General features: G+C 43.6%; 1 protein-coding gene across 4 annotated transcripts in view; it reads left to right on the top strand.

Moving 5' to 3' along the window:
- Positions 1–26,981, top strand: part of ADK (adenosine kinase) — a 390,840-nt gene that overhangs the window by 313,753 nt on the left and 50,106 nt on the right. For all 4 annotated transcript variants that reach the window (XM_069753001.1, XM_069753002.1, XM_069753004.1 and 1 more), the window contains one exon: positions 11,560–11,730. In XM_069753001.1, coding sequence (XP_069609102.1) covers positions 11,560–11,730 — 171 coding nt within the window. The remainder of the gene's footprint in view (positions 1–11,559; positions 11,731–26,981) is intronic.

The raw sequence follows: 26,981 nt of genomic DNA, 5'->3' as shown, positions 1-26,981 counted from the left end.
AAAACTGCTATACTCCACCTCCGTAGTCGCTCGCGCCGGCCGCCATCTTCCGTTGCAGGTTCCGGTGGCAAAGATGGTATGGGAGAAGGACCTGCCATGACGTCACGGTCATGTGACCGTGACGTAATCACAGGCCCTGTGCGAGAAGGACCTGCCATGATGTCACGGTCATGTGACCGCAACATCATCACAGGGCCTGCGCTAGAAAGACCTGCCATGGCGTCACGGGCATGTGACCGCGACGTCATCACAGGTCCTGCGCTCATACGAATCCTGGGACCGGAAGCTGCCGTGGACTACAAGAGGCCCTCGGAAAGGTGAGTATATGTTCTATTTTTTATTTTTTAACCTGTGACAAACCTGGCTGGACAATATACTACGTAGCTGGGCAATATACTACGTGACTGGCCAATATACTACGTGGCTCTGTGCTGTATACTACGTCGCTGTGCAATATACTACGCGGCTCTGTGCTGTATACTACGTGGCTCTGTGCTGTATACTACGTCGCTGTGCAATATACTACGTGGTTCTGTGCTGTGTACTACGTCACTGGGCAATATACTACGTCACTGGGCAATTTACTACGTCACTGGGCAATATACTACGTCACTGGGCAATATACTACGTCACTGGGAAATATACTACGTAACTGGGCAATATACTACGTGGCTCTGTGCTGTATACTATGTCACTGGGCAATATACTACGTAACTGGGCAATATACTACGTGGCTCTGTGCTGTATACTACGTCACTGGGCAATATACTACGTGGCTGCGCAATATACTATGCCACTATGCAATATACTAGTCACTGTGCAATATACTGCGTGACTGGGCAATATACTACGTGACTGGGCAATATACTACGTGACTGGGCAATATACTACGTGACTGGGCAATATACTACGTGACTGGGCAATATACTACGTGACTGGGCAATATACTACGTGACTGGGCAATATACTACGTGACTGGGCAATATACTACGTGACTGGGCAATATACTACGTCACTGGGCAATATACTACGTCACTGGGCAATATACTACGTGACTGGGCAATATACTACGTCACTGGGCAATATACTGCGTCACTGGGCAATATACTACGTCACTGGGCAATATACTACATCACTGGGCAATATACTACGTCACTGGGCAATATACTACGTCACTGGGCAATATACTACGTCACTGGGCAATATACTACGTCACTGGGCAATATACTACGTCACTGGGCAATATACTACGTCACTGGGCAATATACTACGTCACTGGGCAATATACTACGTCACTGGGCAATATACTACGTCACTGGGCAATATACTACGTCACTGGGCAATATACTACGTGGCTCTGTGCTGTATACTACGTCGCTGTGCAATATACTACGTGGCTCTGTGCTGTATACTACGTCACTGGGCAATATACTACGTGACTGGCCAATATACAGTGGGGCAAAAAAGTATTTAGTCAGCAATAGTGCAAGTTCCACCACTTAAAAAGATGAGGCGTCTGTAATTTACATCATAGGTAGACCTCAACTATGGGAGACAAACTGAAAAAAAAATCCAGAAAATCACATTGTCTGTTTTTTAACATTTTATTTGCATATTAAGGTGGAAAATAAGTATTTGGTCAGAAACAAACAATCAAGATTTCTGGCTCTCACAGACCTGTAACTTCTTCTTTAAGAGTCTCCTCTTTCCTCCACTCATTACCTGTAGTAATGGCACCTGTTTAAACTTGTTATCAGTATAAAAAGACACCTGTGCACACCCTCAAACAGTCTGACTCCAAACTCCACTATGGTGAAGACCAAAGAGCTGTCAAAGGACACCAGAAACAAAATTGTAGCCCTGCACCAGGCTGGGAAGACTGAATCTGCAATAGCCAACCAGCTTGGAGTGAAGAAATCAACATTGGGAGCAATAATTAGAAAATGGAAGACATACGAGACCACTGATAATCTCCCTCGATCTGGGGCTCCACGCAAAAAAACACCCCGTGGGGTCAGAATGATCGCAAGAACGGTGAGCAAAAATCCCAGAACCACGCGGGGGGACCTAGTGAATGAACTGCAGAGAGCTGGGACCAATGTAACAAGGCCTACCATAAGTAACACACTACGCCACCATGGACTCAGATCCTGCAGTGCCAGACGTGTCCCACTGCTTAATCCAGTACATGTCCGGGCCCGTCTGAAGTTTGCTTGAGAGCATTTGGATGATCCAGAGGAGTTTTGGGAGAATGTCCTATGGTCTGATGAAACCAAACTGGAACTGTTTGGTAGAAACACAACTTGTCGTGTTTGGAGGAAAAAGAATACTGAGTTGCATCCATCAAACACCATACCTACTGTAAAGCATGGTGGTGGAAACATCATGCTTTGGGGCTGTTTCTCTGCAAAGGGGCCAGGACGACTGATCCGGGTACATAAAAGAATGAATGGGGCCATGTATCGTGAGATTTTGAGTGCAAACCTCCTTCCATCAGCAAGGGCATTGAAGATGAAACGTGGCTGGGTCTTTCAACATGACAATGATCCAAAGCACACAGCCAGGGCAACGAAGGAGTGGCTTCGTAAGAAGCATTTCAAGGTCCTGGAGTGGCCTAGCCAGTCTCCAGATCTCAACCCTATAGAAAACCTTTGGAGGGAGTTAAAAGTCCGTGTTGCCAAGCGAAAGGCCAAAATCATCACTGCTCTAGAGGAGATCTGCATGGAGGAATGGGCCAACATACCAACAACAGTGTGTGGCAACCTTGTGAAGACTTACAGAAAATGTTTGACCTCTGTCATTGCCAACAAAGGATATATTACAAAGTATTGAGATGAAATTTTGTTTCTGACCAAATACTTATTTTCCACCATAATATGCAAATAAAATGTTAAAAAAACAGACAATGTGATTTTCTGGATTTTTTTTTCTCAGTTTGTCTCCCATAGTTGAGGTCTACCTATGACGTAAATTACAGACGCCTCTCATCTTTTTAAGTGGTGGAACTTGCACTATTGCTGACTGACTAAATACTTTTTTGCCCCACTGTACTACGTGGCTCTGTGCTGTATACTACTTCGCTGGGCAATATACTACGTCAGTGGGCAATATACTATGTCACTGGGCAATACACTACGTGGCTCTGTGCTGTATACTATGTCACTGGGCAATATACTATGTCACTGGGCAATATACTATGTCACTGGGCAATATACTATGTCACTGGGCAATATACTATGTCACTGGGCAATATACTATGTCACTGGGCAATATACTATGTCACTGGGCAATATACTATGTCACTGGGCAATATACTATGTCACTGGGCAATATACTACGTCACTGGGCAATATACTACGTCACTGGGCAATATACTACGTCACTGGGCAATATACTACGTCACTGGGCAATATACTACGTCACTGGGCAATATACTACGTCACTGGGCAATATACTACGTCACTGGGCAATATACTACGTCACTGGGCAATATACTACGTCACTGGGCAATATACTACGTCACTGGGCAATATACTACGTCACTGGGCAATATACTACGTCACTGGGCAATATACTACGTCACTGGGCAATATACTACGTCACTGGGCAATATACTACGTAACTGAGCAATATACTACGTGGCTCTGTGCTGTATACTACGTCGCTGTGCAATATACTACGTGGCTCTGCTGTATACTACGTCACTGGGCAATATACTACATCACTGGGCAATATACTACGTAGCTGGGCAATATACTACGTGACTGGCCAATATACTACGTGGCTGCGCAATATACTACGTCACTGGGCAATATACTACGTCACTGAGCAATATACTACGTGGCTCTGCTGTATACTATGTCACTGGGCAATATACTATGTCACTGGGCAATATACTACGTAACTGGGCAATATACTACGTGGCTGCGCAATATACTACGTCACTAAGCAATATACTACCTAACTGGGCAATATACTATGTGTCTGGGCAATATACTACATGGCTGGACAATATACTACGTGACTGGGCAATATACTACGTGCCTCTGTGCTGTATACTACGTCACTGGGCAATATACTACGTGGCTGCGCAATATACTACGCCACTATGCAGTATACTAGTCACTGCAATATACTACGTGACTTGGCAATATACTACGTGACTTGGCAATATACTACGTGACTGGGCAATATACTACGTGACTGGGCAATATACTACGTGACTGGGCAATATACTACGTGACTGGGCAATATACTACGTGACTGGGCAATATACTACGTGACTTGGCAATATACTACGTGACTGGGCAATATACTACGTGACTGGGCAATATACTACGTGACTGGGCAATATACTACGTGACTGGGCAATATACTACGTGACTGGGCAATATACTACGTGACTGGGCAATATACTACGTGACTTGGCAATATACTACGTGACTGGGCAATATACTACGTGACTGGGCAATATACTACGTGACTGGGCAATATACTACGTGACTGGGCAATATACTACGTGACTTGGCAATATACTACGTGACTTGGCAATATACTACGTGACTGGGCAATATACTACGTGACTGGGCAATATACTACGTGACTGGGCAATATACTACGTGACTGGGCAATATACTACGTGACTGGGCAATATACTACGTGACTGGGCAATATACTACGTGATTGGGCAATAGACTACGTCACTGGGCAATAGACTACGTCACTGGGCAATAGACTACGTCACTGGGCAATAGACTACGTCACTGGGCAATAGACTACGTCACTGGGCAATAGACTACGTCACTGGGCAATAGACTACGTCACTGGGCAATAGACTACGTCACTGGGCAATAGACTACGTCACTGGGCAATAGACTACGTGGCTCTGTGCTGTACACTACGTCACTGGGCAATATACTATGTGGCTCTGTGCTGTACACTATGTCACTGGGCAATATACTATGTCACTGGGCAATATACTATGTCACTGGGCAATATACTATGTCACTGGGCAATATACTATGTCACTGGGCAATATACTACGTGACTGGGCAATATACTACGTGACTGGGCAATATACTACGTGACTGGGCAATATACTACGTGACTGGGCAATATACTACGTGACTGGGCAATATACTACGTGACTGGGCAATAGACTACGTGACTGGGCAATAGACTACGTGACTGGGCAATAGACTACGTGACTGGGCAATAGACTACGTGACTGGGCAATATACTACGTGATTGGGCAATAGACTACGTCACTGGGCAATAGACTACGTCACTGGGCAATAGACTACGTCACTGGGCAATAGACTACGTCACTGGGCAATAGACTACGTCACTGGGCAATAGACTACGTCACTGGGCAATAGACTACGTCACTGGGCAATAGACTACGTCACTGGGCAATAGACTACGTCACTGGGCAATAGACTACGTCACTGGGCAATAGACTACGTCACTGGGCAATAGACTACGTCACTGGGCAATAGACTACGTCACTGGGCAATAGACTACGTCACTGGGCAATAGACTACGTCACTGGGCAATAGACTACGTCACTGGGCAATAGACTACGTCACTGGGCAATAGACTACGTCACTGGGCAATAGACTACGTCACTGGGCAATAGACTACGTCACTGGGCAATAGACTACGTCACTGGGCAATAGACTACGTCACTGGGCAATAGACTACGTCACTGGGCAATAGACTACGTCACTGGGCAATAGACTACGTCACTGGGCAATAGACTACGTCACTGGGCAATAGACTACGTCACTGGGCAATAGACTACGTCACTGGGCAATAGACTACGTCACTGGGCAATAGACTACGTCACTGGGCAATAGACTACGTCACTGGGCAATAGACTACGTCACTGGGCAATAGACTACGTCACTGGGCAATAGACTACGTCACTGGGCAATAGACTACGCCACTGGGCAATAGACTACGCCACTGGGCAATAGACTACGCCACTGGGCAATAGACTACGCCACTGGGCAATAGACTACGCCACTGGGCAATAGACTACGTGGACATGCATATTCTAGAATACCCGATGCGTTAGAATCGGGCCACCATCTAGTATATATATATATATTGATTTTATTATTTTGGAATTTACTGGTCCTCTAAAGGTGTTAACTAGCTTGCTTATTACCACGCCATGTAAATGCGCCTTAGTGTCAGGATCTATACTAAGGAGCCATGTTCCTCCGTTGCATCTAGGCTATGTGCACATGTTCAGGTTTTTCCGCGTTTTTTCATGCTAAAAACGCTATAAAAACTCATGAAAAAAACATACATTATGCATTCTGTCATTTAGAATGCATTCTGCATGTTTTGTGTGCATGGATGCGTTTTTTCCCGTGAAAAAACGCATTGCGGTAAAAAAATGAGCATGTTCATTATTTTTGCAGATTTTCTGCGTTTTTCCCGCAATTCTATGCATTTAAAAAAAAAACGCACCAAAAATGCGTGAAAAATGCGGTAAAATCGCAGTAAAAACGCATGCGGATTTCTGGCAGAAATGTCCGATTTTTGTCAGGAAAATTTCTGCAAAAAATCCTGATGTGTGCACATACCCTTAGGGATCTGTATGACCGTCCATCTCATACATGCTGGAACATTGTGCCCTCTACCACAATGTTCTGTTTTATTGAACATCAGTGAATCTAAATATATAGAATATATGTATATTGTAAACTGATGGAACCTACTTGACTACGTCTTATAAAATTACATTTGCACAGAGAAGCTGGCAGCAAATCTGCAGAACTCCCACAGCCAGTCCGGCTTTGTAAGGAGCGGTGGGCATCCGCTTCACCTATAGGAGGAGTACATATATATGTATTTTTTATTTCATTGTTCGCCTGGTTACTAGAGCTAGCAATGAGATTGCGGCACTATAATTTGGCTAGTACAAGTGAGAAACAGAAAATTATAAAAATATTCCGGCTTCCAGTCCTGTCACGATTTTTCACAGCAAAGCAACATTTTCATGGCTTCTGGTTTCCATGAAATCTGTCACCTCTGTGAGAAATATACGGCCTTAATCATCAGATAATGTCTCCCCAGGGGCTGTGCAGATCATTTCAGCGTTGGCTGCTGCTTACAATGCCTTATAAAACTAGATGAGCATTTCTAAAGGAATGAATGGCAATATTCTGCCCGTCACCATGTAATACTTGATTTATTGTTAGCATTGCATATACACTTGGGTAGCAGCGGAGCGCACTAGCCTATTGTCAGGCTTTTTCAAGGAAGAACAATGCTGTAATTGCTGGTGGTATGTTTTGGAGGCTAAGCCATTAAGTGTCAATTATCTAGATTTATCCTTTTCCGTTTTGCATGTTAAATTGAATCCGCCAGGTCTGTTATGCTGTAAGGCTTTGCGTGCTGCAGTCTCTTTAGACCTGTAAAGGCTTTATACACTTTTGGAAAAAATGTGTTTGTTCATTTGCATCTTAAAAGTTAAGCAGTGCTCTAAGAAGTCTCCATTACAAAGGAAATACCATTTGGCTGCTGCAGAGTGTAAGTCCTTTATCTAGCTGATGAACCTAAAAATAAAATCCAACCCCATCAGAGCTGGTTTCTCTGAGCTGGGAGAGGAAAGTATTATGTTATGTGCACACGTTAGAGATTTGTCTCTGGAATTTTTTGTGCGGATTCTGCATCTCTTGGCAGAAAACGCAGGTGCAGATTTGATGCGTTTTTTATGTGGATTTTGTGTGGATTTGCTGCAGATTTCATGCGTTTTTACATATTATAGTCAGACTTTAGAAATACTTTTTCTCCAGATCTGATTGTGTGTAATATAACACAGGGGCTGTTAAGCAGGATGTCTACATATGCAGACGCAACTGCTGGTGGTTCTGGGGGCACTGCGGACCTGGCAGGTTCTCCTTAAGTGCACCTTCCCACCCTGTTGTTTTTGTTCCATCTCCAACCTCCACTTCTTTAATTGACAGCTCGTGTTATGTAGAGCCAGAGAGGGGCCAAAGATACATGGAAAACAGATGGGAAGGGGTCACTAAAAGGATTGGCCCCGCCATAATGCACGAGTGCCTGTACTTGGTTTGAACAGACTTTCTGTGCTCACAGAGTGTGTCCAACTAGTGCTAGTGCCTAAAGGTGACCATAAGTGGATGGGTGGGGAATGCTACCACAGGCCTCAGTCACGTGCATGAAGAGTTGGACTGAACATTGTGCATACATGAACAGTTAGGCTGCCATCACACTAGCAGTATTTGGTCAGTATTTTTCATCAGTATTTGTAGCCAAAACCAGGAGTGGAACAATTAGAGGAAAAGTATAATAGAAACATATGCACCACTTCTGCATTTATCATCCACTGGTGTAAAATACTGACCAAATACTGCTAGTGTGACACCAGCCTTATTGTTCACTGCGTAACATCTTTAATGTGTTATTGCATTTAGGATACACGAATGGCAGTATCAAAGGATTATTAAAAAATGTGGACTAATTAGAAAAAATTGTTGTGATTTTCTCAATAGAAACAACTCCACTCTGGTCTGTGGCTCTTTATTTTTTTATATATACTGCATCTCTAGTGATAGGCCAGTCTCCGACTAGTTACAGGGATGCATTATGGCCTGTAACGTTGGAGATATGCAGATTCACATTTTTTTCACAAGTGTATTTTTTTTTCCTTTAGCGCATTAATCTAAAAAGACAAACAAAACTTGTTAGTATGTGTTCATATATTATTCCAGATAGCAGCTAGCAAGGTTACCACAGATTACGAGATAATAATTGCACTGGAGAAGGTTGACATTGATATGAAGTGAGTTGTTCCCAATAATTAAGCAGTGTAAATGCACCTTTACTTTGTGAGTTTTGCCTAGCTGGAAGGGCCCGAGTGATAGACTTTGTCAGGCAGTTGTTCCCAACTTTCATACTTTGAGAGCAAGGCTGTGGCGTCTGAGTCAGTGTCATGGAAATTGAGGAGTTGGAGTCGGAGGTTTGGCTAACCGACTCCACAGCCCTGTTTGAGAGGGTCATGAGCCCCAACCATAGCCCCACTGATTAGTGACCTCCAGAGCCCCCATTTATAATATGACTGTCAAAGCTTCCCCCCACAGAAATCGCAAAAAAAGACAAAATACTTGTTCCCACTGTTCCCTCATTCTGTATTCTTTGTTCTGCACTCCTATAACAATATCGCATCCAGCTTCAAGCAGCCCCTCTGTATGCCAGTACCCTCCTATCTCCTGCTTACCAGACTTATGGTAATTTATCTCTCAAACCCTTAAGCCAGCATATGCCCATCCAGATCTGCTGTTCTGTGCGGGGCTACCCACAAAAGTCACCATCCGGAGACCTGCTCTTCATAGATGTGCTCTAATGCACTGGACTGGCAGACAGCCGAGTGCCACATGTCACAGGCCTGTAGTGACGCATATTATTTCATTGCTACATTGTTAATTGGAGGGCATACACAGACTAATGCTGCAGAACTCACCAGGATTGGCGAACTCCGCCAACAAGTCTAATGGGGACTTTCTGACTCTTCCATGACAGATGATATTAAGTGTAGAAAATCTATCATGTCTGATTTCGGATATTTATTTTTTCTAGATAAGCCACCGTCAAATGAGTCTCAGCAGGTCTGTTGTAGAGAACATAGCTCCTACATACACCGTAGCTCCTCCTGTGTATGGAGGAGTCGGGAGAGCGAGACAGCTGTACTATCTATTGTGTATGGGGACTCTTTATGTATCTTACTCTTTACTTATTGTTTATTTCAGAAAATCTTGAGGACTAGAGATGTTTATAAATGACGCTTTATTGAAATGCGTAGAACCATATGAATATTACAGATTTTCTTTGTTAAATACAAACGAAGCATGATTACTTAAGTATTCTTGCCAGACATAGTACCGTAATTACTAATGATAAAGGTGTATCCACTGTACGCAGCTAATAATTTTAACAAGGAGGACTAGATGGGCAGCCTGCCTCCACACCATGGCGGTTTCCTGATGTAAGCCCTGCTGTGGTAATTGATCAGCCTCTGATTAGGGTTTAATTGCTTGTTTAGGCTGATAATGCTCTCAAGCTTTGTTGGTCCTAAGCCTCCTGTAGTGGTGTTACATGTATGTTCTGAACATCATAAAGAAAGTCTTCTGACAGGTAACCGGGTACGGACTGGGACTGAAATTCAGCCCTGGCATTTGAAATCACACAGGCCCATGCTGTCCCCGTCCCCAAGCACCGGAAGGGTTATAATACTAATATTACCCTGCATGGAGGAAAGCAAGATTTACTACAACACCAATATTTCTAATGATACCTCCATCACAACTCCTAACAGTATGGGGGTCTTGAGAACACAGATTCTCTTAACAACGTAGCAGACAAGGTGGCCCACGACCAGACAGGCCCTTCTGGCATATGCCAGATGGCCAGTCCGGCCCTGCAGTTAACATATTAAAAAGCTTCTGTATGTTGTAGCAAGAAATCCTGAGCCAGCAGAGAACGTGTGTTCTTGTCGGGCACACCATTTGATCTGTGCCATGCTTTGCTTGGAATACCTAAACTTGGCAAAAAGTATTAGATTTTATATACATTGAAGTTCACTGGTGGTGTTAAGGTTGTAAGGCCAAGTTACCATTGTGCAAAAACACAGCAGATTGGCCACTGCTGGAGATCAAAAGAAAATATGTTCCATGGGAAAGTGACCTTACTATCACATAACTCCATCATAACTTGATGAGCTCATAAGTAGAATTGAGCAAATTTGATCGGGTTCCTGATTATTCGGCAAGCTATACAGCACTTACCGAATAAGCTGCAGAGGGAACCCGGCTTCATGGATTGCGCCGGCCGATCAGCTGTCCGGCTCCGCAGCTTCATGTGTCACAGCTGTGTGACAGACACAACACGTGCATGGACAGCCCAACACACAGGCTCTCCATGTATGTTGTGTGACTGTCACACAGCTGTGACACATGCAGCTGCGGAGCCGGACAGCTGATCGGCTGGCGCGATCCATGAAGCCGGGTTCCCTCTGCAGCTTATTCGGTAAGTGCTATAACTTTAGTAAGCCCTCAACTCTGCTCATAAGGCCTCATTCAGATGCTGAGTTTCTTCACACACACAAAACGTCATCAGTGTTTTGGATCCGAGTTTCCTCAGGTTTTGCTCCATGTGTCACTTCTTACCATCCGTTATTTTCACGTATGGATAAATAATGCCAAAGCTTCTCCTATAGATTACAATGTTATCACAGATGGCACACTTATGCCATCCAACCATCCGTGTGTTGTCTCTGATTTTCGTGGATCCCTAGATTTGTATTGATGTTTTTCATTTGTGATGCTAGTCAAAATCAGACACATCTCCATGATTGTCTGCAGAAAAACAAACGTGAACAGCGCCATAGACTTTAATGGATACATGGTCTATTCATGAAAATCACTGAACTCTTACGGGTATAGAGACGTGAATGAGACCTTATTTTGCATTTTCTGGGGACAGCTGAAGGATTAATAACTTAACACCATATTTTTTTTCTTGCAGGGTTTTTTCCTGACTGTTTCCCCTGAATCTATCCTCAAAGTGGCCACCCAGTCTTCAGAAAACAACAAGATCTTTTCCATGAACCTTTCTGCCCCCTTCATTAGTCAATTCTTTAAGGAGCCTCTCATGAAAGTCTTGCCTTATGTGGACATTCTATTTGGGAATGAAACAGTAAGAAAAATATTTCTTTTCCATTTATTTTCTTATTTTCTTACTTGTATATCATATTAACTATGGTGTGAAAAAATTACCGTATATACTCGAGTATAAGCCGACCCGAGTATAAGCCGACCCCCCTAATTTTGCCACAAAAAACTGGGAAAACTTATTGACTCGAGTATAAGCCTAGGGTAGAAAATGCAGCAGCTACCGGTGAATTTCAAAAATAAAAATAGATGCTCCATACCGTTCATTATTGCCCCATAGATGCTCCATATACAACTGTGCTATATAGAATGCTCTGCACCTTTGATTATGGCCCCATAGATGCCCCTTATAATGCTGTGCCATATATAATGCTCTGCACCTTTGATTATGGCCCCATATATGCTCCTTATAATGCTGTGCCATATATAATGCTCTGCACCTTTGATTATGGCCCCATAGATGCTCCTTATAATGCTGTGCCCCATATATGCTCTGCACCTTTGATTATGGCCCCATAGATGCTACTTATAATGCTGTGCCATATATGCTCTGCACCTTTGATTATGGCCCCATAGATGCCCCTTATAATGCTGTGCCATATATGCTCTGCACCTTTGATTATGGCCCCATAGATGCTCCTCATAATGCTGTGCCATATATGCTCTGCACCTTTGATTATGGCCCCAAAGGTGCTCCTTATAATGCTGTGCCATATATGCTCTGCACCTTTGATTATGGCCCCATAGATGCTCCTTATAATGCTGTGCCATATATGCTCTGCACCTTTGATTATGGCCCCATAGATGCCCCTTATAATGCTGTGCCATATATAATGCTCTGCACCTTTGATTATGGCCCCATAGGTGCTCCTTATAATGCTGTGCCCCATATATTTTTCAAGATTATTGTACTTGTTTTATTATGTATACCCCTCCTCACATGTAAAGCGCCATGGAATAAATGGCGCTATAATAATAAATAATAATAAAATAATAATAATAATATATGCTCTGCACCTTTGATAATGGCCCCATAGATGCCCCTTATAATGCTGTGCCATATATAATGCTCTGCACCTTTGATTATGGCCCCATAGATGCCCCTTATAATGCTGTGCCATATATGCTCTGCACCTTTGATTATGGCCCCATAGATGCCCCTTATAATGCTGTGCCATATATGCTCTGCACCTTTGATTATGGCCCCATAGATGCCCCTTATAATGCTGTGCCATATATGCTCTGCACCTTTGATTATGGCCCCATAGATGCTCCTTATAATGTTGTGCCATATATGCTCTGCACCTTTGATTATGGCCCCATAGGTGCTCCTTATAATGCTGTGCCATATATGCTCTGCACCTTTGATTATGGCCCCATAGATGCCCCTTATAATGCTGTGCCATATATGCTCTGCACCTTTGATTATGGCCCCATAGATGCCCCTTATAATGCTGTGCCATATATGCTCTGCACCTTTGATTATGGCCCCATAGATGCTCCTTATAATGTTGTGCCATATATGCTCTGCACCTTTGATTATGGCCCCATAGGTGCTCCTTATATAATGCTGTGCCATATATGCTCTGCACCTTTGATTATGGCCCCATAGGTGCTCCTTATATAATGCTGTGCCATATATGCTCTGCACCTTTGATTATGGCCCCATAGGTGCTCCTTATAATGCTGTGCCATATAGAATGCGGCTGCAATAAAAAAAAAAATCACATACTCACCTCTCTTCTCAGGACGCCGGCGCTTTCAATAATTACCTGCTCCTCTGCGGCTCTGTCTCCAGCACTGACGCTCAGCAGAGGGCGCGCACTGACTACGTCACCGCGCCCTCTAACCTGAGCGTCACTGCTAGAGGACGCTGCAGACGGAGCCGCACCGGAACGAGGAGCAGGTAATTATAGCGCTGCGCTCCCCTTACCTGCTGCGGCGCGGTCCCTGCAGTCCCTGGCTTCTCCGGCGCTGCAGCTTCTTCCTGTAATTGAGCGGTCACATGGCACCGATCATTTACAGCAATGAATATGCGGCTCCTCCCCTATGGGGGTGGAGCCGCCTATTCATTTCTGTAATGAGCGGTGCCATGTGACCGCTCAGTACAGGAAGAATCTGCAGCGCCGGAGAAGCCAGGGACTGCAGGGACCGCGCCAGGAGCAGGTAAGTATGACTACACAGCCCCCGCTCCCCCTCCCCTGCCGACACCCGGGTATATGACTCGAGTATAAGCCGAGAGGGGGACTTTCAGCCCAAAAAAATGGGCTGAAAATCTCGGCTTATACTCGAGTATATACTGTATTTCTGTTATGTATTGAAAAATCTCCATAAAATGTTCCTCAGTGCAGATTCTTTGGAGATGTGTATCCTTGCCTGAGGCAATGTGCATACGTTCAGTTTTTTTCGCGTTTTTTCGCGGTAAAAACGCTATAAAAACTCAGGATGTCATTTAGAATGCATTCTGCATGTTTTGTGCACATGATGCGTTTTTTTCCGCGAAAAAAAACGTATCGCGGTAAAAAAGGCAGCATGTTCATTAATTTTGCGGATTTTCTGCGTTTTTCCCCGCTATTCTATGCATTTGGGGAAAAACTAATAAACGCGTCAAAAACGCGGTAAAAACTCATGCGGATTTCTGGCAGAAATGTCCGGTTTTTGTCAGCAAAATTTCTGCAAGAAATCCTGACGTGTGCACATACCCTTACTCCTTCATCAGTGATGTGTGTGAAGGGTGCTGACTGGCTAGTCCATTTCCATAGCTGTTTCTGATAAGATATGGGGACTGGCTTAGCAGTTATCACAAACCAATGCAGTGAAATGCAGACACCGGAAACTCTGCTGTCAATCACAAAGCGGATGCATAGCTGGCTGCAGGGACTCCTAGATCTTCAGATTAGTGGCACTTTTACCTAGTTGAAGTCAATCAGTTAAGGTACCGTTACACTTAGCGACGCTGCAGCGATATAGACAACGATCCGACCTAAACTAGATCACTGGAGCGTCGCTGTGTAGAGACGTCAAACACAGCAACTCCAGAACGATGCAGGAGCGATCCAGTGACGTAACGGTGACTCACTTATCATTCTCACTCCATGTAAAAACGTTTCTGGCGTCGTTGCTTTTGATGTCAAACATGACGATACACGCCGATCTAGCGACCAAATAAAGTTTTGGACTTCTAGCTCCGACCAGCGATATAACAGTGGGATCCAGATCGCTGCTGCGTGTCAAACACGACGAGATCGCTATCCAAGACGCTGCAACGTCACAGATTGTTGTCCTTCTCGTTGCAAAGTTGCTGAGTGTGAAGGTACCTTAAAGATACCTTCACACATAACGATATCGTTAACGATATCGTTGCAACGTCACGCTTTTTTGTGACGTAGCAACGATCCCGCTAACGATCTCGTTATGTGTGACAGCGACCAACGATCAGGCCCCTGCTGGGAGATCGATGGTCGTGGGGAATGATCAGGACCTTTTTTTGGTCGCTGATCACCCGCTGTCATCGCTAGATTGGCGTATGTGACGCCGATCTAGCGAAGGTGTTCACCTGTAACCAGGGTAAACATCGGGTTACTAAGTGCAGGGCCGTGCTTAGTAACCCGATATTTACCCTGGTTACCATTGTAAAAGTAAAAAAAAAAACAATACATACTTACATTCCGCTGTCTGTCACGTCCCCTGGCGTCCGCTTCCCTGCACTGACTGTCAGCGGCGCCGGCCGGAAAGCATAGCACAGCGGTGACGTCACCGCTCTGCTTTACGGCCGGCACTGACAGTCCGTGCAGGGAAGCTGACGCCAGGGGACGTGACAGACAGCGGAATGTAAGTATGTAGTGTTTGTTTTTTTTTTTACTTTTACAGTGGTAACCAGAGTAAATATCGGGTTACTAAGCGCGGCCCTGCACTTAGTAACCCGATGTTTACCCTGGTTACCCGGGGACTTCGGCATCGTTGAAGACCGTTTCAACGATGCCGAAGTTGTTCCCCGGATCGTTGGTCGCTGGAGAGAGCTGTCTGTCTTTAAAATTAATATAAGCTAAAGAACAAGTGCATTTCTTCTTCCATTGCTGCACAGAAAAATTATATGTGTGTGTAAAAGTAATGGTGATGCTTCACTTTTATTATTGGGCACAATAACGTCCCATCAGTTGAAGCAATCATTTTGGTTGTTAATGCATAGCCATATTTATTGTGAACTGTTAATTTCAAGGGAGTTGGTTAAAAAATATCTCTTGCATCTGAAAAAAGTGAACTTGTCATCAGCTATCAGTAAGAGGCGCCACTATTGAAGGGTTTTTCCCACTAGCAAAGTACATTTTAATCAACAGATCTTGGAATAACTTCCATAATTGGACGTGTGTAAAAAAAAAAAAAAATAATAATGTTCCTGTGCTGAGATAATCCTATACATGTGCCCCTGCTGTGTACTGTGTAATGGCTGTGTCTGACTGTACAGGGACATAGTCTGATCATACCACAGCTTCTGGCCATGGGTTGAGAGGGTGAAGGAAAAGAGTATACAGGCAGAACAGCAGGGGATCACAGCTGATCCTTCCTGTGAGATAAACCTGTTCGATACCTGTATTTAAACCCCCCTCCCTGAGCCAGTTTTCACCCTCCTGACCTGGCCAGTTTTTATCATTCTGACCACTATCCCTTTATGAGTTACTAACTCTGGAATACTTCAACAGATCCCACTGATTCTGAGATGTTTTTTTTCTTAACATATTGTACTTCATTTGTTTATTACTTGCATTTATTTGTGAAAATGAGAAATTTTGAGAAAATTTAGAATGTCGCAATTTTCAAACCGTTTATTCGTATGCCCTTAACCCCTTTACCCCCAAGGGTGGTTTGCACGTTAATGACCAGGCCAATTTTTACAATTCTGACCACTGTCCCTTTATGAGGTTATAACTCCGAAACGCTTCAACGGATCCTGGTGATTCTGACATTGTTTTCTCGTGACATATTGTACTTCATGATAGTGGTAAAATTTCTTTGATAGTACCTGCGTTTATTTGTGAAAAAAACGGAAATTTGGCGAAAATTTTGAAAATTTCGCAATTTTCAAACTTTGAATTTTTATGCAATTAAATCACAGAGATATGTCACACAAAATACTTAATAAGTAACATTTCCCACATGTCTCCTTTACATCAGCATAATTTTGGAACCAATTTTTTTTTTTGTTAGGGAGTTATAAGGGTTAAAAGTTGACCAGCAATTTCTCATTTTTACAACACCATTTTTTTTTAGGGACCACGTCTCATTTGAAGTCATTTTGAGGGGTCTATATGATAGAAAATGCCCAAGTGTGACACCATTCTAAAAACTGCACCCCTCAAGGTGCTCAAAACCACATTCAAGAAGTTTATTAACCCTTCAGGTGTTTAATAGGAATTTTTGGAATGTTTAAATAAAAATGAACATTTAACTTTTTTACACAAAAAATTTACTTCAGCTCCAATTTGTTTTATTTTACCAAGGGTAACAGGAGAAATTGGACCCAAAAAGTTGTTGTCCAATTTGTCCTGAGTACGCTGATACCCCATATGTGGCAGTAAACCACTGTTTGGGCGCATGGGAGAGCTCGGAAGGGAAGGAGCGCTATTTGACTTTTCAATGCAAACTTGACAGGAATTGAGATGGGACGCCATGTTGCGTTTGGAGAGCCACTGATGTGCCTAAACATTGAAACCCCCCACAAGTGACACCATTTTGGAAAGTAGACCCCCTAAGGAACTTATCTGGATGTGTGGTGAGCACTTTGACCCACCAAGTGCTTCACAGAAGTTTATAATGCAGAACCGTAAAAATAAAAAATCATATTTTTTCACAAAAATTATATTTTTGCCCCCAATTTTTTATTTTTCCAAGGGTAAGAGAAGAAATTGGACCTCAAAAGTTGTTGTCCAATTTGTCCTGAGTACGCTGATACCCCATATGTGGCAGTAAACCACTGTTTGGGCGCATGGGAGAGCTCGGAAGGGAAGGAGCGCAGTTTGACTTTTCAATGCAAAATTGACAGAAATTGAGATGGGACGCCATGTTGCGTTTGGAGAGCCACTGATGTGCCTAAACATTGAAACCCCCCACAAGTGACACCATTTTGGAAAGTAGACCCCCTAAGGAACTTATCTAGAGGTGTGGTGAGCACTTTGACCCACCAAGTGCTTCACAGAAGTTTATAATGCAGAACCGTAAAAATAAAAAATCATATTTTTTCACAAAAATTATTTTTTAGCCCCCAGTTTTGTATTTTCCCTAGGGTAAGAGAAGAAATTGGACCACAAAAGTTGTTGTCCAATTTGTCCTGAGTACGCTGATACCCCATATGTGGGGGGGAACCACCGTTTGGGCGCATGGGAGGGTTCGGAAGGGAAGGAGCGCCATTTGGAATGCAGACTTAGATGGAATGGTCTGCAGGCGTCACATTGCGTTTGCAGAGCCCCTAATGTACCTAAACAGTAGAAACCCCCCACAATTGACACCATTTTGGAAAGTAGACCCCCTAAGGAACTCATCTTGATGTGTTGTGAGAGCTTTGAACCCCCAAGTATTTCACTACAGTTTATAACGCAGAGCCATGCAAATAAAAAATATTTTTTTTTCCACAAAAATTATATTTTAGCCCCCAGTTTTGTATTTTTCCAAGGTTAGCAGGAGAAATTGGACCCTAAATGTTGTTGTCCAATTTGTCCTGAGTACGCTGATACCCGATATGTGGGGGGGAACCACCGTTTGGGCGCATGGGAGGGCTCGGAAGGGAAGGAGCATCATTTGGAATGCAGACTTAGATGGATTGGTCTGCAGGCGTCACATTGCGTTTGCAGAGCCCCTAATGTACCTAAACAGTAGAAACCCCCCACAAGTGACCCCATATTGGAAACTAGACCCCTCAATGAACTTATCTAGATGTGTTGTGAGAACTTTGAACCCCCAAGTGTTTCACTACAGTTTATAACGCAGAGCCGTGAAAATAAAAAATCTTTTTGTTTTCCCACAAAAATTATTTTTTAGCCCCCAGTTTTGTATTTTCCCAAGGGTAACAGGAGAAATTGGTCCACAAAAGTTGTTGTCCAATTTGTCCTGAGTACGCTGATACCCCATATGTTGGGGTAAACCCCTGTTTGGGCACACAGGAGAGCTCGGAAGGGAAGGAGCACTGTTTTACTTTTTCAACGCAGAATTGGCTGGAATTGAGATCGGACGCCATGTCGTGTTTGGAGAGCCCCTGATGTGCCGAAACAGTGGAAACCCCCCAATTATAACTGAAACCCTAATCTAAACACACCCCTAACCCTAATTCCAACGGTAACCCTAACCACACCTCTAACCCTGACACACCCCTAACCCTAATCCCAACCCTATTCCCAACTGTAAATGTAATCTAAACCCTAACCCTAACTTTAGCCCCAACCCTAACTGTAGCCCCAACCCTAACCCTAACCCTAATCCTAGCCCTAACCCTAGCCCTAACCCTAACCCTAGCCCTAACCCTAGCCCTAACCCTAGCCCTAACCCTAGCCCTAACCCTAGCCCTAGCCCTAACCCTAGCCCTAACCCTAGCCCTAACCCTAGCCCTAACCCTAGCCCTAACCCTAGCCCTAACCCTAGCCCTAACCCTAGCCCTAGCCCTAACCCTAGCCCTAACCCTAGCCCTAATGGGAAAATGGAAATAAATACATTTTTTTTTATTTTTCCCTAACTAAGGGGGTGATGAAGGGGGGTTTGATTTACTTTTATAGCGAGTTTTTTAGCGGATTTTTATGATTGGCAGCCGTCACACACTGAAAGACCCTTTTTATTGCAAAAAATATTTTTTGCAATACCACATTTTGAGAGCTATAATTTTTCCATATTTTGGTCCACAGAGTCATGTGAGGTCTTGTTTTTTGCGGGACGAGTTGACGTTTTTATTGAAAACATTTTTGGGCACGTGACATTTTTTTATCGCTTTTTATTCCGATTTTTGTGAGGAAGAATGACCAAAAGCCAGCTATTCATGAATTTCTATTGGGGGAGGCGTTTATACCGTTCCGCGTTTGGTAAAATTGATAAATCAGTTTTATTCTTCGGGTCAGTACGATTACAGCGATACCTCATTTATATCATTTTTTTATGGTTTGGTGCTTTTATACGATAAAAACTATTTTACAGAAAAAATAATTATTTTTGCATCGCTTTATTCTCAGGACTATAACTTTTTTATTTTTTTGCTGATGATGCTGTATGGCGGCTCTTTTTTTGCGGGACAATATGACGCTTTCAGCGGTACCATGGTTATTTATATCTGTCCTTTTGATCGCGTGTTATTCCACTTTTTGTTCGGCGGTATGATAATAAAGCGTTGTTTTTTGCCTCGTTTTTTTTTTTTTTTTTCTTACGGTGTTTACTGAAGGGGTTAACTAGTGGGCCAGTTTTATAGGTCGGGCCGTTACGGACGCGGCGATACTAAATATGTGTACTTTTATTGGTTTTTTTTTTTTATTTAGATGAAGAAATGTATTTATGGGAATAATATTTTTTTTTTTTTTCATTATTTTGGAATATTTTTTTTTATTTTTTTTACACATTTGGAAATTTTTTTTTTTACTTTTTTACTTTGTCCCAGGGGGGGACATCACAGATCAGTGATCTGACAGTTTGCACAGCACTCTGTCAGATCACTGATCTGATAGGAGTGCAGGCTGCTTCACAGTGCCTGCTCTGAGCAGGCTCTGTGAAGCCACCTCCCTCCCTGCAGGACCCGGATCCGCGGCCATCTTGGATCCGGGGCTCGAGCAGGGAGGGAGGTGAGGAGACCCTCGCAGCAACGCGATCACATCGCGTTGCTGCGGGGGGCTCAGGGAAGCCCGCAGGGAGCCCCCTCCCTGCGCGGTGCTTCCCTGTACCGCCGGCACATCGCGATCATCTTTGATCGCGGTGTGCCAGGGGTTAATGTGCCGGGGGCGGTCCGTGACCGCTCCTGGCACATAGTGCCGGATGTCAGCTGCGATAAGCAGCTGACACCCGGCCGCGATCGGCCGCGCTCCCCCCGTGAGCGCGGCCGATCGGCTATGACGTACTATCCCGTCCAGGGTCAGATAAGCCCAGGGCACCTCGACGGGATAGTACGTCTAAGGTCACAGAGGGGTTAAACAACCGTTATCATATTTTGTGGATTGTAAGACGCGACGAATTATAAGACACACCGAATTATAAGACGCAATGAATTATAAGACGCACCCCAAATTATGGGTTGGAAAATAGGGAAAAAAACTTGTAAATAAAATTGTGATGCGCCTTTTTAATCCATTTTAATGGTGTCTTGCCTGAAGTGTGGCCGCGGTGTAGCGGGGTCACAGGAGCCAGGGTCACTGATTCAGGAGATCGGCGACGGTAGGAGTGTGGCATTTTGCAGGCCCTTTCCTTTCTGAAGATGTCAGCGCCAGAGGCATCTCATGCGCAGATTGAGATCTCAGGAGTACCAAACCCGCATAGAGGCCAGATCAGAACAATGCTTGGTATAGTATTGATATTAATCAATTATTAATAATCCATATGATTATATGGAGTGCCCCCTTAGGGCAGTGGGGTACTCGGTACTGGGCCCATCTGTTCTCAAGGGGGATGTCACGGTGGCTGACCCGGTACGTGGCCCTCGGGAGGTCCGTTGTAAAAGGGGAAAGGTCTTTAAAGGGAAAATGTTCATGACGCCACCTGTGGTATTCGGTCAGGCTGACCGACGCTGCTTTAAGGGGTCCGCTGGGGTGATGTTATGGCAACTATACCTATGGTATACCTTACCACAGGTGGTGTGTCCCCAGGGCTTCCCAGTATGTAGATGGTGAATGGTGTAAGGCGCAGTGAAGAATGAGGACACAAGGTTGCAGTCTCTTTACCTTTTTATTGAAGGCTTCAGCATCCACAGTCCAGAGCACTCAGAACCTGCCTGAGAATTGTCTTTAACCCTGCTGTTAACCCCTTTCTGACATCGGACGTACTATCCCGTCCATGTGGGGTGGGCCCCTATGACCATGGACGGGATAGTACATCCAGCGCGATCGGCGGTGCTCACGGGGGGAGCGCCGCCGATCGCGGCCGGGTGTCAGCTGCCTATCGCAGCTGACATCCGGCACTATGTGCCAGGAGCGGTCACGGACCGCCCCCGGCACATTAACCCCCGGCACACCGCGATCAAAGATGATCGCGATGTGCCGGCGGTACAGGGAAGCTTCCCGCAGGGAGGGGGCTCCCTGCGGGCTTCCCTGAGCCCCCCGCAGCAACGCGATGTGATCGCGTTGCTGCGAGGGTCTCACCTCCCTCCCTGCTCCCTCCAGCCCCGGATCCAAGATGGCCGCGGATCCGGGTCCTGCAGGGAGGGAGGTGGCTTCACAGAGCCTGCTTAGAGCAGGCACTGTGAAGCAGCCTGCACTGCTATCAGATCGGTGATCTGACAGAGTGCTGTGCAAACTGTCAGATCACTGATCTGTGATGTTTTATTTTTACGGCTCTGCATTATAAACTTCTGTGAAGCACTTGGTGGGTCAAAGTGCTCACCACACCTCTAGATAAGTTCCTTAGGGGGTCTACTTTCCAAAATGGTGTCATTTGTGGGGGGTTTCAATGTTTAGGCACATCAGTGGCTCTTCAAACGCAACATGGCGTCCCATCTCAATTCCTGTCAATTTTGCTTTGAAAACTCAAACGGCGCTCCTTCCCTTCCCAGCTCTCCCATCCGCCCAAACAGTGGTTTACCCCCACATATGGGGTATCAGCGTACTCAGGACAAATTGTACAACAACTTTTGGGGTCCAATTTCTTCTCTTACCCTTGGGAAAATAAAAAATTGGGGGCAAAAAGATAATTTTTGTGAAAAAATATGATTTTTTATTTTTCCGGTTCTACATTATAAACTTCTGTGAAGCACTTGGTGGGTCAAAGTGCTCACCACACCTCTAGATAAGTTCGTTAGGGGGTCTACTTTCCAAAATGGTGTCACTTTTGGGGGGTTTCAATGTTTAGCCACATCAGGGGCTCTCCAAACGAAACATGGCGTCCCATCTCAATTCCAGTCAATTTTGCATTGAAAAGTCAAATTGCCCTCCTTCGCTTCCGAGCTCTGCCATGCGCCCAAACAGTGGTTTACCCCCACATGTGGGGTATTGGCATACTCAGGACAAATTGTACAACAATGTTTGGGGTCCATTTTCTCCTGTTACCCTTGGTAAAATAAAACAAATTGGAGCTGAATTAAATTTTTTGTGAAAAAAAGTTAAATGTTCATTTTTATTTAAACATTCAAAAAATTCCTGTGAAGCACCAGAAGGGTTAATAAACTTCTTGAATATGGTTTTGAGCACCTTGAGGGGTGTAGTTTTTAGAATGGTGTCACACTTGGGTATTTTCTATCATATAGACCCCTCAAAATGACTTCAAATGAGATGTGGTCCCTTAAATTAAATGGTGTTGTAGAAATGAGAAATTGCTGGTCAACTTTTAACCCTTATAACTCCCTAACAAAAAAAAATTTTGGTTCCAAAATTGTGCTGATGTAAAGTAGACATGTGGGAAATGTTACTTATTAAGTATTTTGTGTGACATATCTCTGTGATTTAATTGCATAAAAATTCAAAGTTGGAAAATTGCGAAATTTTCATAATTTTCGCCAAATTTCCGTTTTTTTCACAAATAAACGCAGGTATTATCAAAGAATTTTTACCATTGTCATGAAGTACAATATGTCACGAGAAAACAATGTCAGAATCACTGGGATCCATTGAAGCGTTCCAGAGTTATAACCTCATAAAGGGACAGTGGTCAGAATTGTAAAAATTGGCCCGGTCATTAACGTGCAAACCACCCTTGGGGGTAAAGGGGTTAAACCATGAAAAAAATCACTGCTTTGGTACCATGGGGTCTATATGACATGCTGACTGTTCAGAATAATAAAGTTTTATTCTGTCATTTCAGAACACAGTTATGAAATCAAACGTAACGTTGAAGTGATTTGTCATCCTCAAACACTAACTGAAATTTATACCAAAGTGCTTCACTAATAACTAAAAGTATTCAAATTCAATAAAAGAAAATGCACAATAACTGCAACTGTCTGGATTTTAGTTAAAACATAAGGACAACGAATGATCTGGCAATAAATTTAGTCCTTGCATTCACTGCACGTCATAGTGCCATATTCTTCACAAATGAACTTCTTGCAGTCATTGCAAACAAATCTTGTCTTTTTGTCCTTCGATTTAAGCCAAACATAGCACTGTTTGCGCTGTCCTGTAACACTGCTAGTGTCACTTGGAACGTCTGATGGTGCCTGCAAAACTCCGCAGCTACGGATGATTTGCTTGACATCCTTTGGCGTCTGATGCACATCCAATCGCTGACTCTCATATGGAGTGATCAGTGCAACTGCGACTTCCTTCAGAAACTTATTGCGTTTGTCCAAATTCTTAGATGCATAATTCTGCACATTTTCAATAAAAATAACATACGCATTCACCGCAGCGCTGTCAATCATTCCATAAAAGACCCTCATTGGTCACCGATTCGTTTATCTAGCAGTGCTGTACAAGCTACACATTTGATCTGCGTCACTATCGACCCAGCTCAAATTATCTTCCAAATTACCTTCATTATCAGTATCGACATCACTAGAAGCATCAAAAGCTGCCAATATTTCATCAGGAGTCATCACCGTTCATCTAGCCATTGTTTATTTACAATTATATTACAAAACCTGTGAATAAACAGAAAATATATTTTAAAAAAATGTCAGACAATAAAGGTACTATGGGGCAATAGAGTCCCAAACACAGAAAATTGAAAATAACATTAAAACAAAATTGAAAAACAAATTCAAAATATCATCAACATAAGCAGAAATATGTTACTTGAAAATACATAGAAGGTCAATGTCTGAGATTGTCCAGTTTTAGAAAAATTTCATTTTATTCAGCGCTGGGGTCTATATAACCCCATGGTTCCACAGCAGGGTTAAAGTACTCACATCATCCACATGACAGGTGGCCATAATGTCCCTCACGTGTTCACAAGTTCTTACATGTAATTCACATGATGTGAGTGTAAAACAGCAAGGTAAACTTGTGAATAAAGAATTATTTAAAACATAACCTTTAATTTAGACTAATAAAAGAACCCTGAAGGCTCGTGATTCCACCAACATAAATATAAATAGCAAGTATAATACCACACAATTCACATACTGACAAACACTCATACAGAGTGCTGCAAAACATAAAGCATGGTAGGAATAACTGCAAAGATGCACCCTACCAAAACTACCATTAGGCACAATCAATTGCCACCTTAATGCCTAGGTTTATATAATAAGGAACAATCTCACCCGACGTTGTTCCTTCCTTCACTGGAAAAGGTAAAAAAGGTCCAAAATATCCACATTTATAGGGGGAGGCCTCTAACGTCCGTACAATACCCTATTACTTGGTTTTATTCAAGACCATAACAGACTTGTCCCCAAGGTATATCTCCCAAAGCGTTTCTCTCAGCTTGATCATCAGGGGAGAAAAGCTATTCAATAAAACGTGGGGAAAAAGTGTGCAATATCTATCACGCAACACTGTGAAGGAGCGGGCTTGCCATGTGTATCCAAGGTTCCTTTAAATAGAACGCCATATGAAATTTAGGCCGTCACATTCGGTGCGCCCCTGTGTGGAACGCAACGGTGGCACGCAAGTGCAACTTCTGGTCTCAGAGAAACCACGAACAACGCGATCTCTGGTTAGCCGTCAGATCCAGTATATGCCCGTGTGGCCGCAAGCATCACTTCTGGCCTGAGAAAAAGGGGGAGTATGTAAACTTGCGATGTACTATAACCTGGCATGTATATTTGAAACATAAACTGAGGAAAAGATGCCAACTTCAAATAACAGTAATTAAAGGGAACCTGTCCCCCCCCCCCAAGGTGTTTTTAACTAAAAGAGCCACCTTGTGCAGCACTAATGCTGCATTCTGTTATGGTGGCTCTTTTAGTTGGGGTTCCTGCCATCCCTGAACTATTTTTTTTTAGAATTTGCATTTCCTACCTGTAGTCTGTCCGGGGGCATGTCTTTTCCCCCTGACACAAAAGCCTCCCAGCCATCACTCAGGGCTGCCGGGCGCCGCCTCCACTTCCTTCATTAACGTCCACGGCGCCTGCGCTGTCAGCTTTTTTTTCGGGCATGCGCAATTTGCGCTGCCCTTCGACTCCCATCACATGATGGGAACTTACAGCGCAGGCACCAGGGATGTTAGTGAAGGAAGTGGAGGCGGCACGCGGAGGCCCTGAGTGATGGCTGGGAGGCGTTTGTGTCAGGGGGAAAATACATGCCCCCCTGACAAACTACAGGGTAGGAAAGGCAAATTCTAAAAACGAATAGTTCAGCATTGGCAGTGACCCCAACTAAAAAAGCCACCTTGACAGAATGCACCGTTAGTGCTGCACAAGGTAGCTCTTTAGTTAAAAACGCCTGGGGGGGTGACATGTTCCCTTTAAGATCATTTTATCCCCTACAGGTAACAGGTTCTTCAGACCCAAAAACATGGGAATGAAAAAAAAAATATAACAGCAATCTTACAACTTCTATATCAGGAAGGAGGATATTCTAGAAGGGCGTTAGTGCTGATGATTTGAGGCAAAAAAAGCGGCACACTGCAGGTATTGAGGACAAAATAGTACAAGTTTTTATTTCATAAAAACATTTCAACCCCACAAGTTGGGGATAAGCAGAGGGGCAAACAGAGTGCTTGTCAGTATGTGAATTGTGTGGTATTATACTTGCTATTTATATTTATGTTGGTGGAATCACAAGCATTCAGGGTTCTTTTATTTGTCTAAATTAAAGATTATGTTTTAAATAATTCTTTATACACAAGTTTACCTTGCTGTTTTACATATTGGATTGATTGGTAAACTCCCCATTCTTTTTCACATGATGTGAGGCCAACATAAATAAGTTTGCATGTGCATATGGCATAGTACATAACATGAATTGTATTACACGTTCTATAATCTGTCATTTTAAATTCTCAAAGTCCATCCGCTGATCTGAATGATGTGGCACGTATCAAGTTTTTACACTCCAAGCAATCACCACATGGGTAGCAATACCATTTTTGTCTGCCTGCCTTGAAAAAATCTGGAGATTTAGCCACATTGTGGTTATTGAGAAGAATATCAATAACCACATCCCCATGGTCAGTAATCGGCAGCACTTTGAATGCAGCACATGTTCGCTCTGTCCAAAGCGC

The sequence above is a fragment of the Ranitomeya imitator genome, chromosome 2 (genome assembly GCF_032444005.1).
Source record: "Ranitomeya imitator isolate aRanImi1 chromosome 2, aRanImi1.pri, whole genome shotgun sequence".
In the NCBI taxonomy this organism is placed as follows: Eukaryota; Metazoa; Chordata; class Amphibia; order Anura; family Dendrobatidae; genus Ranitomeya; species Ranitomeya imitator.
Note: the sequence above shows the minus strand (reverse complement) of the source record. Positions and strands in the feature narration are given on the sequence as shown.